The sequence below is a fragment of the Spermophilus citellus genome (assembly GCF_964194105.1).
Source record: "Spermophilus citellus genome assembly, chromosome: 15".
Classification (NCBI taxonomy): domain Eukaryota; kingdom Metazoa; phylum Chordata; class Mammalia; order Rodentia; family Sciuridae; genus Spermophilus; species Spermophilus citellus.
The window spans coordinates 83641849-83665256 of record NC_138195.1 but is presented as its reverse complement, the minus strand read 5'-3'; the positions used below and the strand labels follow the sequence as shown (position 1 = coordinate 83665256).

The 23408-nt window shown below is 45.0% G+C and overlaps 1 protein-coding gene across 2 annotated transcripts in view; it reads left to right on the top strand.

The window, feature by feature from the left end:
* The window catches only part of GFRA1 (GDNF family receptor alpha 1), a 194478-nt gene extending 174877 nt beyond the window's left edge, over positions 1–19601 (top strand). For both annotated transcript variants that reach the window (XM_081267765.1, XM_081267764.1), the window contains exons 9-10: positions 12469–12522; positions 13692–19601. In XM_081267765.1, coding sequence (XP_081123891.1) covers positions 12469–12522; positions 13692–13847 — 210 coding nt within the window. In that variant the 3' untranslated portion in view covers positions 13848–19601. The remainder of the gene's footprint in view (positions 1–12468; positions 12523–13691) is intronic.
* Positions 19602–23408: the final 3807 nt, after the last annotated feature.

Below are 23408 nucleotides of genomic sequence, written 5' to 3'. Positions count from 1 at the left end.
CTTCACTTTCTCCTGAGCAACCTGTTTACCCGTCTAGCACACTGGACAATTCTGTGCTGGGGACATCTCAAAGGGGACTTTTGCCACCTGAGTGGAGTGTTAATGCTGAACTACAGTGGGGTTCCTCACCATGGACTGGAGGAGAGGGGAGCCTTGGGGTGGGGGGCTGGGGGGTTGTGACTCCACAGTTTGTGACTGTGGCAATGTGGTGCTGTCCCCAAGCCTTTTGGGTAGGAGAATAGCTTGGGCTGCATATTATCGCTGCTATTTGCTTCAGAGTCTTTGCAAGGTTTCTACCATTTCTGTATAATACGGTGCATTTTCTAGTACCCACTATTGTTTTTGACTCATTGGAAAAAAAAAAAAAATTCCCAGTCTTGGCTGCCCCTGGCGCTTCCCTTACATGATGTTCTCCTATTAGAGTGAGTTTGTTTCCCTGCTCTGAGAGAAATGAGCTGTGGGGGCTCTTCTGGCAGCAGAGTGCTGCTAAGCTGCATCACCCCGCACCCAGGCTGCTTCTAGGCTCCTCTGGCAGCCTCACGGCAGAGCCCGGGACCAGGCTGCCAAGTGGCGCTGGGGCCTGCGTGGTGGGCCCAGCTTTTCCCAGCATGGAGGCTGCTGGTGGCCTCCTTGGACTTAATCTTCCTAGTTCCAGGTGCCAGCAAATGAGCTCAGAGGGAAACTGCATCCCAAAATCCACCCACACCAGCCCTGGGAGGACAGGGGCTGTCTTAAAAACATTTTTTGAAATAACTGCTTATAGAGCGTTTTCAAAGTCCTTCAGCCAGGAGAGTGCTTGCTTGAATTCAGAGCTCAGAATTGGGTATTACTCCATCAGTCCAGCATGCCAAAATGTATTTCCAATTGTGAATTTAAACCCAATTGGAAGCAGAAGTGTGCAGGCTGTAACTGATATCTAAAAACGGGAATGTACTCTTGGGGGCCAGGCTTCCTGGTAGGTACGAATGCGAATCACCTGCATCACAGTGTCAGGTATAAGTAGTTGGTGCTCAGAAACTGAACAGGTGACATTTTTAAAATCTCACAGGAGGCATAGGGAAAAATTTGCCTCTGTCATTATCCTTTCCTTAATCCCTGGGATCCTACTAAGTGCGCAGCCTTCCAAGCCCTGGAGGCTGTGACTCTCAGTTAGTTCTGTGGTCGGAGGGACATGGGGAAGGCACCTGCTGTGGGAGACAAGCTGTCCCAGGCAGCCTGCAGACATCAGGTGCTGGGCTGCCTCCGAGAAGCAGCTGTTATCAGATGGTGGGCTTCTGCAAACTCCATTCAAGTAATGATTTCTTTGTGATTGGCATGTTTGCATTGTCTCAAACTTCGGTTCAACATATTGTTAGAATACATAATACTGTAATTTAAGATTATTTTATCAGCAGTAAAGGGTTTTTATAATTCGTTTAAAAAGTTGTAATGGGCTTGAGCATCTTCGGTATAGTTAATAATACAGCATTTTATAGCTGGCAGTAAAATTTCAGATTACGGTTTTAGCAATTGTGCAGTTCTATTTTATAGTTTAATAATTGTTCAAATGGAGGAGAAGGTAAAGTTCCTAAAAACCAATTTAATGACTTAGAAAAATAGCTTTTATCAAAATCTATTGCACACCTTTAATGAACCCAGATGTCACCTTTTCAAAAGGCAGGTCACAGGATCTATTTTTCTCAACCACGGTGTAGCCAGATGCCCTCTGAAACACACACAGTGCAGTGTCTCTGAGTTACAATTTTCCTTTTTTATGCTTTCATCCCTAATATCCTATAGATAGAATAAAACTATTTGCTAAGCACAGGGTGATGCCCAGCCAGGCCAGAAGAGCCTCAGCTGAGCAGGCAGTAAATTGGTTCTCTTTTGACAAGGGTTTTCTTTTTACAGACAGCCCCTTGATCACACTGCCTCAACCCCCGCTCCAAGTCTAATAGAGTCTCTTATTAATGCCTCCAAATAACTCATACTTCTCCATTCTGTGAAGCGAGTGGCAAAAAGAGGAGCCCTACATTATAGTTTAATCATATGCTATCATTACAAGTAATAAAAATGCTATCATATAGTATTGGAGAGAAGGCACTATCTCATGTTGTCATTGGAAGCGTCATTTGTGTTATTATATTTCTGGAATTTGCTAGGGGTATGTTGTCCAATAACTAAATAAAAATGCTGGCCCTAGGCCAAGCATACCATGGGGAATCGGAGCCCAGAGACCCTTGAGTGCATTGTGGTTCTTGGGTAGACCAACTCTGGCTCAGAGCCCTGTTTCTGTTTCCCAGAAATGACACCAGTCAACGAAATCCCAAGTGACAGGTCTCTTTCCTGTCTGGGGTGCAGTTGAGGGACCTGGGTTCATAGCCCATCACCACTCTGTTACAACAGGGAAGGAGGGCTGCGCTTCCTGGCTCTGTGGCCCCATGGAGCGTGGAGGCGAGGCTCCCTTCACACACACTTTAAGCCAGTGTAGCTCAAGAAAATTCAACACTGAGTGTGCAGGTGCTTGATGAGGGATCAGGCATACAGTAGGCCAGTAGGGAGGTGGTTCGTTCTCAAAGGCACTTTTTTAAGAAAAAAAGGGTAGTTTTTTTTTTTTTTTTTTTTTTTTTTTGTGGTGGTTGTTGTTCTTTTTAGCTAGACATGGCAGTAGAGTGTACTTTGACATATTGTACATGCATGGAGTATAACTTATTCTAATTAGGATCCCATTCTTGTGGTTGTACATGATACAGAGTTAGTTACCCTGGTTGTGTTTCCATGTACAAGGATGGGAAAGTTATGTCCGATTCATTCTACTCTCTTTCCTGTTCCTCTCCCCGTCCCTTCCCTTCACTCCCCTTTATCTAACCCAGAGGACTTCTAGAAAAAGAGGTTGTTACACGTAGGGGTTGTCTTAGCAGATGAAAGGGCCAGGCTTCTTGCTTCAACAACTTTGAGCTCTTCCTGCAGCCTAAGAAGGAAGGTCCTTTAATTTCTTTGATCCCGGAATTGCCATCTGTCTTTTGGAAATGACGAACAATACTTTACCTAGGAGGAATATAATATTTAAAATAAAATCCTCCAGCCCAGTATTCTGGGTCACTGTTTTGCCCTCATGGGTGGTCTTTGCTGTCTCTGAGGTAGGAGGAGCCTGTGCTAGGTGGCACTGGGGAACCTTTACCCTAAGACTCATCTGTGAAATGAACCTGGGCTTCCTACCGGTGTGCTCCCTTGGAGAAGTGGGCCTTGGGCTGAGCCAGGTGTTTATGATCACCCATTTATATGATGTCTTCCCCTTAGCATCATTTCTTTAAAAAAATTGGAACAACTTAAGGCTGAGGATGAGAAGACTAGGCCGCCCTCGGTGCATTCTGGAAAGAGCCATTAGGCCACTTGCACCTGTGGTCCAGAGGGCAGTGAGGGCAGCCCATCAGAAGGACAGTAATTCAGCAGTAGGACAATTGCTTAACCCAATTGCTGGGTAATAAACATGCTTAATAAAAAGGAAGAGGATGTCTGCACCATCTTGGCTATAAATATGCTCTCTCACTCTGGGTAACCTAGGAGAATACCTCTGAGCACACTTAGATCACCTACTATAAATAAATCCAATTTCTTGTATTCCCTACTGACCTTTTATCTTTAGGACTTCTAACCAACCGTGCCTCCCTGAATAATGGGCTCTGCTCCTGAGCAAGCCATAGGCTTCATATATGTGGAAGAAAATGGCCCTGGTTCTCTTATAGTGTAAAAACCTAGAGATTTCCTCCTCTTTGCCTCTCATGTTTCAGGCCCTAGAGGGACTACATCATGGATGAGGATGTTTAGAGAAGAAATAGTGATGGCAGGCATTGAGCTGATATATGGCAGTTTTTCCTAAAGTGACCATTCCCTGCCTGCCCCTCAACTTCAGGGACCTCAGGTGGGATGAGAATACTCACCTCCCAGGCTCTCCTGGGAGCAGAAATCACCCTGCCTGGCCTGACCTCTGGCTTCTGATAGTGGCTGCATTTGCAGGAGTTGCACCTGGTATCTGCAGTGAGGCTTAGGAGGAGCCCCTGTGCTTTGTACCCCTGTAGCCTCTGCATCACTTCTAGCTCTGTTCTGCTAGCTGTTTAGGCTTATTACTGCACTTCTCAGAACCATCCTTAGCTGTCAGCGGGATAGTGAGAGCTATTTAAGGGTTGAGGGAAGGAGAGTGGGGGATAACAGGTAGAGGTCTATCACAGAGCCAGAAGGCATGGATTTTGGAGTCAAAGAGACTGGGTTCAAATCTTGGCACAACCACTCCAAGCTCTGAAAATTTGGGCAAGTCCCAGCCTCTCTGAACTTCTGTTTCCAATCTGTACAAAAAGGAGTATTCTCTTCAAGAGGGAATATTTTTTAAAATGCATTTTGGATCATTCTCAGTGGAGGCTACTAGTAATTGCAATGGTCAGACATCACTAGTTGCCTACTTGGTTTTCCTATTTTTTTCTGCTAAAAACACATTTAAAAAAATTTATATATATATATATATATATATATATATATATATATATATATATATATATATGATTACCTTGATTTTTTGCAATGATAGGAGTGCGCCATCTTCTAACCCAGAGGATGAACCAAAGCCCCTGGCCTGTTTTATCTCCAAGCAATGGAGTTTTTTATCAAACCATAGTCACCACCATAAGTCACAGAGCCATTACAGAGCTGCACTCAGCTGCACATAAATGCATGGGAGAATGAGAGGCTTAATAAATATTATCTGATGGTGAGAGGCTGCGGGTCTGATGAGACAGGCTTCATGCGCTTCTCATCAGGGACCACAATGAATCTCTTCTGTTGCTCTTGCACATTTGCATTTCCAACTGCACATTTGAGAAAACTAACATTTCCTTTTAGGGCAGTCCCTCCTCCTTGCCTGTACACCATTGTCACTAAATGTTTGTGCCGCAAATCCACACCTCCCCCACCCCCTGCCACTAAAACGTCTTTCACACATTGTTTGGCTTCATCTTATTGTTAATTGGGCATAATTTTCTAAACTACAGCTCATAATTGCTTCTTGTCTGAGTATCTTACTAATCAAGCAAGTTAACCATGAACAAAAACACACAGTAGTGTGATGTATTTTGTAACCTCTATTTGCCCCAGTGTGGGGAAAAGCAAAAGAGATGTAAGATGATCCTGTGAAGATAGGAAAAGAAACAGGACGCCAGGCCAGAGCGCCCTGGGGAGCTCCGTGACAGGCTGCGCACGCGCCTTTCCCTCTGCCATTAGTGTAAAGTTACAAGTGCAGGCCTTCAGCATCGTGGAGCACTGGAGACTGACAGGGAGCCCGAGGGACGGCTTAGCTAATGGAGCACTGTTGATATATCTTACTGGATGGTGTCTCTCAGTGCATCCATTTTTAAATCAAAGGAATCACAGAGGATCATGAGCCACTTCTCTTCAATATAATGTGCACAGCCAAATTAGCCTGAGGGTTTACAGTTTACCCCTCCTGTCCCAGTCCAAGACTTATCAGAGAACACAGAGCAGATAAGACATTGTCACCAGCAACTTAGAAGGATGTCCTTCTAAAGTGTCACACTTGATTCTCACAACCACCCTGCTATGATTTAGACCCGAGGACAGGAATTAGTAGTATCATAGCTATTAATTGAAGACCCAAGTCTAGAACCTCTCTAACCTTGTGGTTTTTGAAGTTTTTTAGTTTTTTTTTAACCATACCTTATCAATCAAGTCAGTACCAGGTGCAAATTCTAAATTAAAGTAGAAGCTCTCTTAACCCACCTTTACTTACCAGCTCACCATGGAAACCAGCCTGTCCATTCTACAGACATGCAATGCACAAGGCCCAGCAAATGCTTCAAGCTCACGGCTGTCCCTTTTTCTGCCCACCTGTGCCCTTTGCTGTCTCCAGTTGACACACAAACTTACCAAGCCACATCTTTTTGTACTGATTATATTTAGTATTTTATATTTTCTGTACAGTGGTGTACAGAAAAGCATAATTGTTTCAATGAAAACTGAGCTGAATACATTGGAAAAAGCAAGTTTCTAAAAAAAAAAAAACTGTAAAAGACTGAGAAAGACTCTAAAAATGTAGGAAGATTGCACTGAGATTCTTCTGTGGGTGTCAAAAATAAATGCCACTCCTGTTTTAAGAAACCCGAACTGGGATTTGCCGACCATGATTCAGAGGTATTGCTTGTGGAAAACATAAGGCAGGGAAACTCCAGTCAGCAGGCTCTTAAAAGAAAGGGTGGCCTTGGTCATGTATCCAAAAATTACTAAATGAATGATATTTAGATTTTAAAGTGGTTTCACACAAATGTGTCATTTTTAAATGATTTTGCCTTTTCTCTTAATTTCTCAATTGACCAGCTACAGATCCAGTCCTCGGCACGGTTGAGCAAGGATTCTGCTGTAGGCTGCCAGTCAGTTCTACTAAGTGGCCCAGTTAGACTCTGAATACCCTGTGGGTGCCAGGAACCCACAACCTGCTAGGCTCTAGAGCATGTTCCCATGTCACCTTCGCGGTTACCAGCCCCACCTTTCCAGCTGGCTTCATTTCAGTTCGCTGTCCACGTGTGCTTGGAAGCCTTGACCAAACTCAGCCCGGCCACAGTCTGAGCCGGACTTTTTCCAGGTGGGAGAAGCACCGCTGCCCCCTGTGCGACCTCCCCTACCAGTTCTGAGGACCTGGCACAACTTGCCCAAACTGACTCAACTTGGCAGCCCTGGGCCTTCCTGAGCCCGCGATGAGTGAAGAATCTTTACAAGGCCTTCTCAGAGCTTAACATAATGAAAGCCTTTGGCGGAGGTTCAGGCGATGCAGAGACAAAGTGTTTTGGGAGGGATATAGAGGACACCTGCCAGTCCCCAGTTCCGTGGTAGAAATGCCACTTGAGGATTATCACCAGTCCCTTCTTGGAAGGACACTTCCAGCTCATCTTGGCTTTGCCCCTTGCTTCCTCCTGGCAGAATTCTTCTTGAAGGAAATGGATCCTTCCCTGTGAGCACAGGCTCCGCAAGACAAACACCCAGGCCCAGGGGCCCTGAGCCGGCCTTATTTATGTGTCCACTTGTTTTACGCAGCTGACTTTACTGCACATTATTCAGACCAGGGACTGCAGGGGTTGTTACCGAGTTTGTAGGAAAAGCAAATCACCAGGAAGGTGAATTTCAAAATAGACAGCGGCAGGGATTTTAGAAAGGCTGGCCAACTGCTTGTGACCAGACCAGCAATAAAACCTCTTCAGCTCTCCCAGGAGTCAATACCCAAATCCAAAAAAGCTGAAAAAAGTAAAAGGGTCCAGAACACTCTGCAGCCCACCATGACTTAGCTCCGATCCACTCACAGCCAGCCTTGGGTTTTTTTCCCCCTGAAGTTTCTTTTTAGGTGCAGAAATTAATTTGAGCAAATATGTATCAAGTACACAATAGACTTGTTATATGATAACTACTACCCATACAAGTCTGTAATCAGAGGTGTCTATTCAAATACAATGTGAAAAATGAAAACTCTGAAGCAAGCTGCTCTGCTCAGTTATCATTTGGGATTAGGAGTACACCTTTCTTCTTCCTACATTTGGTTTTACAAGGGAACATAAGATATGCACATTTAAATTGAGAGATGGCTTTGAGTTCTGGACTTTGCTTCCAGACAATTTCAGAAAGAACTCATGCATTGGTTTTCCCTAGCAAGGGTCCAATTTATGCGGCAGAAGAGACCTCGTATGCTAATCAACCCGTATTGACAAGTGTGATAGATGCAGCGAGGTACTTAGTGAGTTCTGGAGAGCAAAGTTGATTGCATTTTACAGTCTGTGTATTTCTCTGTTTATTGCTTGTATTCTGTCATTAAGCAAACAGGTTCCTAATATAGCAAATCTCTCTAATCAGTAAAGCAAGGGAGAAAAGAACCAGAGCATCATTAATTATGACTATTTGGCTACAGCCTGGACAGTCTGTTGCTATTGGATTGTGCAGCTTCCTCTGGTTTTATTTTCTGGAGATAGAGCAAAAAAAAATGGCTTTTCTTCTGCATGGAGGGGAGAGAGAGAGAGAGAGAGAGAGAGAGAGAGAAATGTTCCATGCCCTGCTGGCTGACAGCTGCCTAAAAACCCCAGATTAAACACTGGCTTCTCTACAGAAATGGAGTCCTGGGGCAGCGAAGGCCAGGCTTCGAGCGGGTGTGCTTTTAAGTCTCCAGTTCCATAAACAGAGCAAGCACGCTACTTACAAGCCTGACCTGTCCCCAAGGCTCTCCAGAACCTACTATGGGCAGAACCATGTGGGTACCTGACTCTGAGCTATAAATTATGGGTGTGCCTGTGTGTTCTGCACAGAATGCCGTTGGCACCAAGGCTGGCTTTCCAAATGCTAATCACTGGGTAAAAGCAGAAGAGGCCCCGTTCTGACTCCAGGTAACAGAGGTTAACAGCATCTAATGCATTTATTAACCCTCTGGTGCCAGGGACTGGCGAAGTCTGGCCTCGCAATTACAGTGCCCTGGAAATTCTATTATGCAACGTGCCTGGACTTGCGGATTACTGCCAGTGACAATTTTATAACAGGAAAGCAGTAGATACTGGAGGGGACAAGCCTTCTGAAGAGCCTAAAGAACCGGTTTCCTTCTTTTTCTAGAATGTGGTGAAGGTTACTGTATTCACATTTGCATTTTTCCATTCTAAAGATACAAACTTCAAGGTACTAGGTCTTGGTGGTGATGTTTCCACAATGCAGAGTCAGGTGGCTTCCCCAAACCACATCACTAGGAATCAGCTGCTAGGAAACACTCTTCATACTGTAATGTTGTCTGTTCAGGTGGACTCTCGGAAATACGGTCTCTCTCCTCTTTCTTTCTTCTTCTTTTTTTTTTTTTTTTTTTTTTGCAAGACATATCTTTTTTTTTTTTTTTTTTTTTTTGGTGGTGCTGGGGATTAAACCCAGGGCCTTGTGCATGCAAGGCAAGCACTCTACCAACTGAGCTATATCCCCAGCCCAACACATATCCTATTTTAAGACCATAAACTTTAAGGTTCAGTATCCAGATAGGTACAGATTGGCTAAGCTGTGAGTTGAGTTCCTGACTATCCTAGAATTAGCAGGGTTCCAGGGCTCACAGAAAAAAACCTCATGCTCTGTGCAGGACATACATTATTATATCCTTGGTTTTACCAGTTTATAACACAGGAATAAAAATGTATTCTTTCAGTTTCTAACTTACCTTACTTCTTACAAAGTCTGAGATTTCTTTTTTCCTTTTAATTTTCCTGGGACTATCCCAAGTGTCAGTAAATGGGACAACATTTAAACTATGTATGTACTCTTTGCAAGAGTTGAAGAAAGGGGACATCCTATAATTTTATCTGCTTGCATTTATCAGATCTGACTAGCAAGACAGTGATTATTTGGTGATGTTTTCACAAATACTCAATAAATGCCTTTAAAATGTAGAAATAACAGGTTTCTTGAGCTTCTGAAGTGGGCTTTAAGACTCTGATTTTCTTAAGTAGATTCTGGATCTGCAGTTGAAGGTTTCTGACTCCCAGCTGTCGCTGGGTGTTCACAGAGCGAACAAGATGCCTAAGCACTGACCAGCCAGATGCACACAGCTCTGAAGGCTGGGCTCTGTCCCTCTGCCTGCAGCTCACATGCTGTTAGGGGCACTGCACAACTTTCTCTCTGTAGTTCTTGCCCCCCAGTCTAGGCAGCAGATCCTCTCTAGTCTGCATCTCATTTGGTGAGGCATTTAAAAGGACCTCACAGTTATGTGCAACCTTTGATCTTGTCACTTATGTGCCATCTGCCATTCCAATAGCTGGTAACTTTTGCCCTTCACCTATTAGATGCACAGACCTTATGGTGGGCCCTCTGGGTTTAGGCAGACCTCAGGACATCTCTGCTGTGCCCTACTCTGCCTCTGCAGTCGTGGTGGTTTCCCAGAGAACTGGGACCTCTCTGCAGGAAGCCTGTTCACAGTCTGTGGAGGCTGAGTGGTTAGAGTTCTGCGTGCTGGGGACTGGGCGGGTGTGACAAGGGGTGGGCCTGCTCTCAGAAGCAGTAGGTAAGGACCTGGTGCAGTCTAACTGGAACTCAGCAGTTCGTGCAGTTACGCGAGTCAGGGTGGTCCTCCAGGACAGAGGAGTTGGGGCCTCATGCCTGCAGTTTTAGTCAGGCCAGTGGCACTGCAGGGAGACGCAGCCAGATGCTGACCCTTAGAAGTCAGTAGGATGGCTGCTCGGGGGCAACAGGAGCCCAGAGACTTCACACACTTTGAGCCTGTCTAAGCTCATGTTCCTGTGATTGAACACTTCACACAGCCATTCCTGGAGGGAGGAGAAAGCTGGCAGTGTAGACCTGGGCATGTGGCCCTGGCAAAGGCTCCCAAGTGCTGCGCACAGTAAGAAGCCTCCGGTGACTGATGAGGGCCCGAGGTCCACCTGCACAGGCCAAGCCACTTAGTGATGTCTGGAAAGACGGAGGCGTTTTCTGGCCCCTGCTGGAAGCCCTTCACAGTCATTCCATCACAGTGATATTCCACTAGTGCCACCTCAGATTCCTGAAGTGACAGAGAAATACAGCTGGGGAGTGTCACCATGAGCAAAGCACTGCCCATGAGAGCTAATCCTATGGAATGGAGGACACCTGCCCAGGACACTAAAAAGCAGCTTAGCTGTGACCACGGTGCAGGCTGGCTTCTCTGTGCAATTTAGTGAATGCATTAGTTATGCAGAGGCCCTTAGCAAGGGTTTTTGTCTTTTGTAGATTATGGCCTAGAAAAGAAAAGGCAGAATGGGATGTTTTAGGGTCATTTTGGTGTCTGGGCACAGTTCCAATCTTGGATGGAAATAACTTAAGTTCTACACATTATTCTCTGTTGGTAACAATGCAATGGACCAGATTTGCTATTAATATAGATTAAAAGTAGGCTTTTGAGTGAGGTTCAATTCCTCTTTCAATTTCCCCTCTGATCTCCTTATACATAACATTTAGTGACCTTTGAACAGCCCAGGGATGCTTCACAGTGTGTTATTCTCGAAGCCTGTTTAAAGGTTCCTATTTCACATTCACAGCTGGCATATGCAAATATAGGTAAAGATTATGATGCTTTCCAAGGAACATTAGGGTCAGTAAATTACTCGTTGGGCCAACATGCTGTACTTTCAGCCTAGCGTGTCTTCAGCGAGTTGTAGAAGTCTGGCAGCATGCAGGCAGCAAGCCCCACACTCAGCCAGTCACTCAGGTGCGCCTTGATTCAGGTGGGATGCTTATTCAGGTGGGAGTCTTATCTTACCAACAAATGTACTTTCTGTCTTTTGGAGCCAAAGGGCTGCTATTGCTGTGGATGAGGATGGCGGATCAGGGGAGGAGTTCTTTGTGTGGATTTGAGGAAGGGTAGAGACTGGGGGAAACACTGTTCGTGCAGGAGAGAATGTTTGTTCATACAAGAGCTGACGAGATTGGATGCATCCTGACTTTACAAGCAAATTGCTGCCTGACCTTCGAAAAGTCACTTAACTTCTCTGGGCTCTCATTGCTTTATTTTGTAAAACGAGAGAGCTGTATTGGGTCAGTGATTCTCACAAGTGTGTTCACTCTGATTGTTTGAATGATGAGACTGTTCCTCCCACTGAATTCTTAGGCAAAAGCCCAGTGGAGTTGGTCCAGTTGAGGGAAAACAGGGAGCTTAAAGTCCTTGCAGCTAAGCCCCCTGGCAACTACCCAGAAAGCAGTTTTAAAATCGCTGGATCAGGATCTGCACCGCCCTGCTTGGTTCCTCAAAGGTGGCCATCTGTCGGATGCCTGACCCCATAACCAGGGAGAGGTGTTCTTACTAGTGCTTTCTGTTCATGACCCTGTGAACTTTAGAAGTCTGGAAAATGGTAGGAGCCTGGTAGTGTTTGTTGACTGGAATAATGAACAAACAAGCAAACAAACAAACTGGCTTTTGGAACCCCTGTGTGTTTACTAGTAAGTGGGGATTTCTATTGGCAACATTCTCAAGTAGAAGGAGACACTCCCCAGAATGAACATTCAGAAATACAAATAACTGGCTACTTCTTGGTTTTTCTTTTAGAAGCTCAGTCCTGCCTGGACTGTCCCGAATGTACTAGTGACAAGTAGCAATTGAGCTTTTGAAATGAGGCAAGTCTGAGCAGAGACGTGCCATGTCAGACACCACCAGATTTTGAAAACTCAAGTGTGGGAAAAAAAGAATGTAAAGCATCTCATTAATTTTTTATATTGATTACATGTTGAAATGGTAATATAGTGGGTTAAACAAAATATATTATTAAAATTAACTTCACCTGTTATCTCTTTATTAGGTGGCTACTAGCATATTGTAAATTATGGATGTGTCTCACAGTTGTGACTCATGTATTTATTGGGCAGTGCTGCCTTGGACCATTGATTAATGGATCATCAGTAATTACTCTTCCTTATTATGTGAGATTTCCCCCCTCTCTCCTTGTCTTTCTCCAGGCACAGAAGCTGAAATCCAATGTTTCGGGAAGTACACATCTCTGTCTTTCTGATGTAAGTCACGTTTCTTTTGGGGTCTTCCTGCATTTATTGACATAGCCTTTGGGCTCCAGGGCACGAGAAGATACATGAGACTCTGAGGAAATAAGGTTTCAGTTCCAGGGAAAAAAAATGAAGCCACCCTCTGTGTCCATCTGCCTTCTGAGCAAGGTGCAGACTTTGGATTCAGTGCACAAAGTTAGAACAAAGTGTAGGACCCAGGATCTTCATCTGAGATCCATCCCCAGCACTGAAACCACTGTTCTGATGCTATGAGACTCTCTGAGAGCACAGTGATATAAAGTCATTCAGCACGGAGACAATGCATTGGGCTCTTGGTGTCTCCTGGATGGCCTCTACCTGCAGTTCCTCTGACCTTTACAGGGACACAGAGGGAGAGAGGGCAGGTCCCATTACCCTCCCCAGTTCCCTGGTGAGGAGAGGGATAATCGTAGTGTGCTGATCCTAATTCTTGTCCACCATGGGATGTGGTGTGATGGATGTAGCAATGTGGCTGTGGGATGGAGGAGTCCATCCTGGGAAAGGACAAATGTGTTGACGAGTCCTGAAGCCTGGGGTGTGGACTGGGCGACGAGGAGTTGGACAAGCTCCTTGCCCTCTCTGACTGTTCCACTGTAAATCCCCGAGTGGGACTGGCCAGTGGAGGGGAAAGCCCCTACCTGCTCTGTCTGCCTCTGTGCTGGTTGTGGCCCATGTCTGTGGGAACTGGGCCTTGACTAGGAAGCTTTCCAACAGGGTTCCTTCCTGCCCTCATTCTGTGGTGGGAGGGAAGCCAGCCTCCCTCCTCACCAGAGCTTCCTGGAGGAAGCATTGCGCGTCATACAGCTTCTAGGTCACCTGTGGAAGAGGTGGGGAGGTGGCAGAGATGCCCAAGCTCAAATGTTTTCCCCTAGAATGGACCTTCATGATTCAGTGTGAAGGAGGAAGCAATAGCATCTGCTAGAGTTTGTCAAAAGTATCTGGGTCTCACTCAAGTTCATGATTCCTTCTCATGAAACGAACAGATGGTCAGCAGAATGAAATCTCAGTGGTAAAATCTTGGGTCAGCTTTGGTGAGTGGGTCAACCAGGAGGAGCGGGGAGCAGGGAAGAGCAAGAGTGTGGTTTATCTGTGATGAAATGGATATGTACCATGGGTGACGATGAAAACATTCTCTCTTACAGCGGGATTTCGAAAAGGACGGTCTGGCTGGTCCTTCCAGCCACATAACCACAAAATCAATGGCGGCACCTCCACGCTGCGGTCTGAGCCCACTGCTGGTTCCGGTGGTTACTGCTCTGTCCACCCTATTATCTTTATCTTTGGCAGGAACATTGTAGCTGCATTTAAAAAACCATACGGACATGTAAAAAGACAAAAACCAAGTTATCTGTTTCCTGTCCTCTTGTATATCTGAAAATCCAATTTTAGGAGCTCAGTTGAGAAACAGGTTCATCCAACTGGAACTTTTTTTTTCTTTTTTTAAAGAAAGCTTTTTGTGATCCTTAGGGGCTTCTCTGGACAGTCTGATGCAGTCCTGCATCCCACACTCAAAGGCTTTGGGGCATGCTGTACTTAAAGGGGACAATTTGTAAATTTGGCTGTAAAGCCAACTGGGGACATGTTTTGATGATGATGGTGGTGGTGGTTTTAAAAGTTTTCACTCTGGCATTTGCTAGCTAGAGAGGAAGTTGGTCTTTCTAAGGATTCTCTCACATCTCATGTAATGGCTTTGATTTCTAATGACAAATGGCAACCTAACATGGATGACAAGCTTTTTCTTTTTTTTTTTTCTGTCACAAAGTGAAGGTCATCATCCAGAGTGGGCTTTGTGGAAACAAGCTTGTACCGATGTTCACCTTTCTGTATGTACTGGCATTTTCCACACTAATGTTTATGTGCATAATCAGTTCTATGCTCTCCTATGAAACAAAACACCTATTACATCCAAATGTAGTATCTGTCTTTTAGTCAAGATGGGGGGGGGATGTGAAATTTCACGGTTCCTTGGTCATTGATTGACACTCTCCTAAGCCTTACCTGAGTGAGAAGCCCTTAAACTAACAAGAGTCAATATAGCTGATGGTCACTCTAATACTCTTTACATTTATGAGGTTATATGTAGAAAAAAAAATTTTACTACTCAATGATTTCAACTATGGGCTTTCTATATTTTGAGAGTAATGATATTGTCTTCATTTTTTTACTGATGGTTTAATACAAAATACGTGGAGCTTGCTTTCCTCTCCTGAGTGGTGTAGCTCCGATATTAACTTCACAAATACAGCTCTTCAAAAGCAGACCCTGAGGAGCTCCTGCTTTAGCAGAATGCTTAGCATCGTGTGACTGCGGGCACACAAGAGGACTCAGAGCAGCCAAGCATTGTCTTTTATCCTGTGTTGAAATGCAGGTGTGCACACAGGCGAGGAAACGGTAGCCACTCTTAAGTGTTCTGCACTGTCTCATGGCACCGTTGCCAGTTGACACAACTGGATGCCTTGGTTTCCAGAGTATTGGACAAAAGTGGCTTTGACTGGGACTGGGGATGGGATGTGCTGCCCTGTCTTTCAATGCTGATCCATGCCGGGGTATGCAGTTGTTTTCCTAAGTCTTTACTCCCAACTGCCATGTCTCAGCCCCTGTTTAAAAAGGGGTTAGTTGGGAGTTCATCCAGAATCTGCTTGTGTCTTGTTCTATGTCCCCCACGACAGACAGTGGCTGACTGAGCAAAAGCACCAAGGTCTGTGGATGGAGAGAGGTTAGCGTCAGATGCCCTGGAAAGGCGCATTGGTTGGCAGAGACAAGCAGAACAGGGCAGGGCTCTCATGAAAAGGCTCCTGGCTCTGTTAGCTACAGTAGTTCCCATCCTTAACCGAAGAGACCCTAAAGTGCGCTTCTGAAGCCTGGTTTATAGGTGAGATTCAGGATGTGCAGTGATCAAGGACCTGTGGCTGTGTCTCCCTCCACAGGGTGCTGGGGAGCACGAACTTTCTTCCCACGCTGGGAGAGGGCCAGAGGAGAAAGCCCAAGGTGTACGTCTCATATTGATCCCCTGTGCCCGCTGAGGTTTGCCTAGAAAGATTTATCAGATGACTGGGGGTGGGTGAGAGGAGGAAATCTACGAAATCCCAGAGAAAGGCCTAGTCTTTTAGCTCTTTCAGTGTTTGAAGTAAATTTATATCCAAATGTTAATAAACACAAATGTATAATGCTCACTACCAAGATTTTTCACTTCAAAATGTTTTCAAGGGAAATGCATCAAACACCCAACTGTATTTGATCAGTAAAAAGTTCCATAAAGAGTCTTACTTTGAATAAACACTTTAAATGTGTCAAAACATTTGGAATGCCAATCATCTATGAGAGCATATCTCTTACAGAACATATTTTTGTTTTGATTAAGGTATCTCTATGTATCTACACTGGACTGGTGGCATATGGGTCTGATTCTATGTGATCCACTGTAGAAAGCTATTGATTCCTTCTGCCGCATGCAGAAGTAATTAGCTTCAGATGACCAAAGAGGAAATGGGCGTTCTCTGTGCTAACAAGGGCAGCCTTCATTGAAGACTGCCTACATTAACACATAAATTAAATTTTGAAAAGCTCTTTCACTAACGAAGATCCCATTTATTTTTTCAGAGATAAAAGCATATTAGAGTTACCAAATCCTCCATTTGAAAATAAGTTACTGATTAAATAAACAGGGGGCAGGATCTTGCTGAGGGAAGTAAATGAAGGAGATTCTTACACAATCAAGGCAAGCAAGCAGTCCTGTCCTGCAGTGTGATTCCAATTTACCATGGTGACCTGAAAGTGTGATTCCAACTTACCATGGTGACCATCATTTGCCCCAGGACTAAAGCAGGCAAATGATTTAAATCTTTTACCTGTGTGACTTCCTCTTGGGGTGTGTACAAGCAAAAGGGATTCCTACTTTTGGTCCTACAGTCCCCACAATGGGGACGTCACAAACACAGGGGCTATCTGCTGAGGTCATCTCCTGGTTGATATTGGCGACGCAAGAACAGAAACTTTAATCCATGCAGACCATGACTCTCAGATCAGTCTAGCCATGCCCTACTTATTTGAGAGAGAGGGAAAAAAAGGACAATATTGCCATTTTGATTAGAAGCACATCCATTCCACTTTGATGTTGAATATCTTTGGTTAATATATGATTGAGTATCTTCTTAATAGAGCACATGGAAGAAGAAGTGCACAATATAGAGAGGAAATTCAGAATGCCAATTGAATATTTATTTTTCCATATCTGATTGTTTTCAAGTCTCTAATAGAAAAAAATAGATGTTGAGAATTACCTAGGTTGTTTTTCATTAAGTGTAATAAATTGTATCCAGACTGTGATGAGAGGGTGGTTTCTGGTTTTTTGTTTGTTTGTTTTTGGTTTTGATTGTTGTTTTTGTTCTTCTTCTTCTTCTTAAATGATTGTCTATCTTGTATCAAAAACATATCTTAGAAGTTGTGACTTCAGGTTCACCCAGTACAGAACGGGGCTTCTCCGGAGCTGCCCTGGCCTTGGATTTGGTCTCCACTGGGACTGCTGCTGTCCTGCCTGCGCTCTGAGGTTGGGTGGCTCCCAGCTGCACCCATTTCCCTTAGGCCTCCTTGTCTCTAAATCAGCCACTCCAGAAACGCTCCATCTGCCCAACTAGGAGAGTGGGAGAGCGGAAGCATTTCTGAGTCAGTGTCAAGTAGTGGAGAGAAGAGATGTAAGAGCCGTGGGAGTTTATATAATTAGCAAATTCTTTTCTTAGAATCCAGCATAAATGTATTTCAATTATTATTTACAAAATAGTGTCCTCGGAGGAGCTGTCTTTTGGAAAGTAAGTTTTCATTCTTGTAGTTAGACTTGCCCGATGTATTTGAGTCAGTAAGCTGTGGAGCAGAAGAGGGGCTGTGTAAATGAGCTCGCATTTTCTAATTCTCTCCTGACACTGTTCTTGACCTTCTGGACTCAAGAATCCCGTGAGCTCTGTTGCTTTGGCTTCTGCTCTCCTGCTGGAGCAAATGAGACCATGGGAGACCCATCTTTTCAAGAAAGACCTGCAAGCAGTGGCCACAGATGGGAGTGAATTACCACTGGCCCAGGCACCGTGACGGCAGAAGGCCCATCTGCATGGAGTTTGGACAGATGAAATATAATCAAGGTGCCTCAGGAAGCCACATGCCAGGGGCCAGCGTGTCATACAGTCCGCTGATGTGTCTTGCTTATCAATACAGGAGGCATTTCTAACAAAACAGCCAGAGTCTTTGAAGTAGGCGGTTATTCCTTTTACAGAAAGGAGGCCAGAGCTCATATATGGGTGGCAGAGGAAGGCATTTCTTTTTAGAAATTCCGGGGATTTGTTGGGATACCTGAGGAAGCTGCATTTTATTCTTATCCGGAGCTAGGAATCGCTTACACACCTGGCACCTGTGGACTTTGACACAGCTTTTCTTCTGGAGTGATCATCTGTTTTATATCTGTTGTCTAAGATTCTTCAGAACTGTACCCCTGAATAGCATCCTCTCTGCAGAGGCCTTACAGCTGCCCCCGCACCCATGCTGGGATACACTCAGTAGGTCTTTCTTCTGAGGACGGCTGTCTCAAGACATTGGCTGGCTCACTTCCCTATCTTACTGTTGATTGGTTATCTTCACGTCCACCCTTGTTCTTTATGGCCTAAGTATTTAACAAGATCCCTTCCTGTCGATTCCTTACCCTAATCACTCTAAATTTATAGCCACCCAAACTCATTCTTGTCCCATCAGATGCCCATTTTGTTGAAGGAGAAGTCCTTCTTGGCACCCAAATGATTGAAAGGTGACACTAATCCTCAAGTCGAAAGTTCATCTTCTGACACTCCCCCGAGGATGCCCTGTGTTCACATTGCACTGTCCTGCCCCCCCCCCCAGCATGCCCTGTCCTGCCTGGGCACAGGAATCTTTTCATGGCTTCCTGTGTTCTTTGGAACCTCTCCTCCCTCCCAGAGGCAGCTTAGAGATGGTTGTTCGGTGCCACGTGCCACCTGCACTCCTGATTGTTCTGAGACCCAGCCCAGAGGGGTGGGGAAGGCGCACAAACCCTATTTCAATAAACTGCCTGCAGAGCGCCGCAGCCTGCTAATAGTCATGGAGGCCTCAGCCCCCTAAGGTCTCCAAGCTCATTTGACCAGCGCAGCTGCGACTTCGGCTGTCTGCCTCTGGCAGGTGCCAATATCAGCATCTTGTCCCACTGCCATGGGGAGTTTATTTTTGCTCAAAGGCAGCTGCCAAGCGCAGCACCAGCATCAATAGACGGTCTCTCTGATTTTCTTGTCTTCATCCCAGGCCAGGCTGTCTTAGCAATCCCCATTTTTGTTCTGTAGAGAGTGCCAGGAGACCCATCAGATTGTCAGCCACTTCCTCCAACCCAACATGTCTTCCTGCTCACCAGTCTTCCCCAGCAGAAAGCGTGAGCCACGGTAGGTACTTAAAAATGTCCATTTGGGACCTTGGAGGGCTTCCTTCTGTCACATGGTGGCAAGAACGGGTCCATTTGTGTAGCTGTGCTGGCAATGAGCTGCACTGACACTGAAATTGACACTGTGAGGTACTGAATTTGGACAAAAGGTCTTAGAAAACACTGGGATCACAGCCACTTTACATCTGTCCATTGTGTTCCTTGCCGAGAGATGAAAAGCTAGCACTTATCCCTGGAGGGATGTGACCAGCCAGTCCCATAGCTCTCCACATCTGCCAGACCAGTGAGTCTGTGGAGATTGGAATCTGCTTCAAGCCCAAGTCACTGACAAGAAAGCTGGACCACCACTATGTGCCCGATGTCACATAGATATGAGACGAGACAGTGGTAAGAATTCGACAGTCCAGTGGATGCTGGGTCAAGAAACCCAGGGCTGTTAGGAGTCGGTAGTACAGGTCAGCCACCAGGAGCCAGGCTAGGGTGACTGGCAGGGATGGATGAAGGTTTCTGGGCCTTCTAGTGCATTTCACCACTCCCAGACCACTCCCAAGAGTGACAGACTCTCTAGCCACATCCTGAGGAGCAAAGTCAAATGCTGGTCAGTGCAGCACTTTATTGAGCAGATCCTCTGGCTAGATGAACCACCATTTGGAGCAGAACCTTCCCCACAAGTAACTAGAGAGTTTTGGACCCTCTGACAGCACATTAGGAGAAACACTAGAATCCTTCAGTTTGACATCCTTTTTATAAATAGTCTCTGAGCTGGATTTTCAGACTTGGTCTCCAAAAGAGAAGTCACAGTCCCCATGGGTCCAACAGCAAAGCCAGCTCACCCACCGGGGAGAAGGCAAACCCAGCACCCTTAGTCTAAACCTGAAAGGCCTCATGGAGAACCCAGAGCGTCACTCCTCTGAGCCTCGAGGGCAGGAGCCAGGCCAGGGTGACTGGCAGGGATGGATGGAGGTCTCTGGTTTTCTAGTGCACTGGTGTGTAAGGGTCCGTTGGTAGAGCTTGCACTCTCTCTCTCTGTCACTACTGCTGCAGAGCTGTGTGATCCAGCATTATCTTCCTGGCGTGCAATCGGTGATCTGCATTTGGGGTTTTTATTGTTCATCTTTAGCTGCAGGCACTTCTGCAATGTGGCGGGGAGGAGGGAAGAGAGAGAATGGAAACTATAGAACCAAATCACAGCCCGCCCTGCCTCGTTTGGCTGTGTCTTACTGTAATCAGGCACTTCTCTGCTTTTCTGGATTCAGAAATAGCTGATTGTCCTCAGAGGGTTGAAGAAATAATTTCGCAAACCTGAAATCCAGGGCCTCACAGTTCTCCTAATTATCCATCTTTTCTCTTCTTCTCCCTTCCCACACCCAAGGGAGAGGAGGAAGCTCTTCTCACCACAGAGTTTGCTTGAAAGAGTTTTCCCATCTTGTGCACATTTTCCCTTGATATTGAAATTATTTTCTCTGTTTAATCCAACTCCTGCTGAGGCGCAGTGTGAGATTTAGGATGTGGTATACCTTTTTTTTTTTCCTTGTATTTTTGGATACCATTGCATTTTTTTACCCTTAACCTGAGGGTATGTCTCCGTCTCCGCTGCTGTTCATTGTGTTTCATACCGGATAACAATACAGGTGGGATAGGAGAAGCCTTCCTGATTATTTGGGGAATATTTGCAGATTTCTTTCCAGAGCAAGGGGGCTAGACACCCATGCTCCTCAGAGCTGGGATGAGGGGTACAGTCAGCCTCTTCAAGGAGCCTTTGGTTAAGGGAGGCAACCGGGACTCCATGTTGTACTGTGTTTCTGGGGTTTTCCACCTGCAGAAGATGGATCATGCATTTATCGCACATCCCTGGACCTCACTTCCCGAGGACACCTGTGCACTCTCCTGAGGTTATCCACGCTTCTTCCTCACACAGCTGTTCATGATGAGCTTCCTTGGCAGCACCCATGGAGGAACAACTACACGAAGAACTATAAGTTTTGCTATTTGGACTTCGGAAGTGGTTTTGTGATGTTTGAATTTTCTGTTAGCCTGTTGCTCAAGCACTACAGATTGTACGTAGACCCTTTGGCCACCTGTACCCCAGAATATCCTAATAAACATTGTTTTCTTTTTTTAAAAAAAATGATGATTTTGGTGTCTTTTTCTTTTATCTGAATTCATTGGGGAAATTGCCAGATATTGGGATTTAGGACAGCAGTTGGCCAGGACTGAGGGTGAGTGACACAGGCAGATTAATTATTAGCCTGGGGAGAATGGGTTTGTCGGTCCTGTACACTGTCGATGTTCGGCAGCATCCCTGGGTAGCTTCATCCTCAAAACATCTCTAGACATTTTCAAGGGTCCCCTGGGCAGGGGCACAATCACCCTGGTTAAAAGCCACTGTGTTAGACCAAATCTAATACCTCCTGTATGAATACAAAGAGGAATCAGATTTATTGTAGAGCCATATATGACAATTATTTCTTGTCCCCAAAATGCAGTTTTATACTTAGAAGATAGAGTTGGTGGACTCTTTAGTTACCATCAGGTTTTTACTGAATGATTTGTCCAGACTTACAGATAGGAAGTATTTTGATGGAAGATAAAGACTCAGAATGGGGCTGTTTTTCTTATTTCCAACATCTAACTCAGTACCTAGTCAAGTGGACATCACTTAAGGTCACAAGGCCAGATCTTATTACTCTGAATTAGGATCGCAGTGGCGGTGGCCCAAATTGTGAGTTCCCCACTTCCCAGAGGAAGGAAGTGACTATCCCCCGAATCCTTATCACCACCAGGCCTTTCTAAAGCAGAATATTAAAACACCAAACAGTCATTAATTGCATCACAATTAATGTTTGCCTCTGGATGTGACCTATGGTCCAGAGGACAGCAAGTAGGCAGAATCCTGCAGTTTTACTTGGACTCCACAGGACATATTTTTGTTGTAGTTCTTTTTGTGATTGTTCCATTCAGCTAAGCTTTCCTATTGCTTTGCTTCCTGGGCCTGCCTTCAAATGACCAGGTTTAGAATGAGTTTGGTCAGATGCCACAGTATCTCCAGGTTGGTTTGGATAAAAGTCTGTGAGCATTTGGACCTGGGTCTGGTGTTTTAAAGGTGTACCAAAAATGCAGGAAAGCCCCCAGGTTCCCAGGCTCACGAAAGGCTCTGCAGAAGTCCCCAAGTTCATTCACAAAGAAATAAACCCCTGCCGGTCAGCACAGGTGGGGAGGCATCCCTGTGGACAGGCAGGAGAACATTCCCAGACACTCCCAGCAGAAACGAAGAGGAAGCAGCCACAGCAAGAACCCAGGGGCCTTGAGGTCCTCCCTTAGTGCCACAGGTTCATATTCTAATCATCTTCTGAATATAACGAAGTCCCCAGGATTCAGGTGATAGAAATTTTAGGAGCCGAAACAAGAAATGTCTAATAAAACTCAGTGAAAAATGCCAAGAAAGTGAATAAAAACTGTGGCAGAAACAAGATACAAGACTGCTCATGTTTGATAATATAAATAAAGCATAAACGAAAACACAGTGATGTGAAAGGTATGAGCAGGGGTGGCCATAAAAGTCACATAAACTTGCAGTGCTGGCACGTGGAGGGTTTATCCTCATGGAGAATTCTCCCAGGCAGACTGGCAGGGAGAGAGAGATGAGGTGCACCATGCCTGGGGATGCTTTGGATCAATCTATGGATGGGACATTCATTTTAGAAAACCATTGGACAATGTGTATCATAACTTAAAACCCACATATCCTCTGAGCTGATAATTCCACTGCAAAAAATTTGCCCTTCATTCTTACACAGGGTGCCAAGTTCCCTGTGTACAAAAGTATTGCCACCATGGGGTGATTTGTGATAGTAAACTACTCGAAACAACATGACTATCTGTTGATGGTGAAGGGATGGAGGAGATTCTGGTGTGGGGATAAGAGGGAATTTTGGGTAACTATGCAAACAGGTAGATGTAGCCACTGATCTACAGTGTGTTATATGAAAAGGCAAGGTCCAGAACAAAGAAGACACGAAGCTTACAGTTTAGAAAGAAAGATGATGGACAGTGGAGATGATAAATGAATAGATATTGATCGACAATAAATAGGTATAGACAGACAATAGATATCAATACATGATAAGTAGGTGGTAGCTAGAAGGTTAAAAATCAATAGATGATAAATGGACAGGTGAAATAGAGATGATAGATGAATAGAAATTGATAGATAAATACATAAAGATACAAGAATATCAACATCTATATGTAGATGTTATAAACAACAAATAGATGACAGATAAATAGATACTAATAGATGATAGATGAATAAATCCCTAGATACACAGTTTTACCATGTCCATATAGTATCTTTACTGCTGTGTTGTAGAGAATACAGAGTAAAGGAAGAGTGAGCTGTGGACTTCTGGGAGCCAGATGAGCGTCTGAGCCTCTG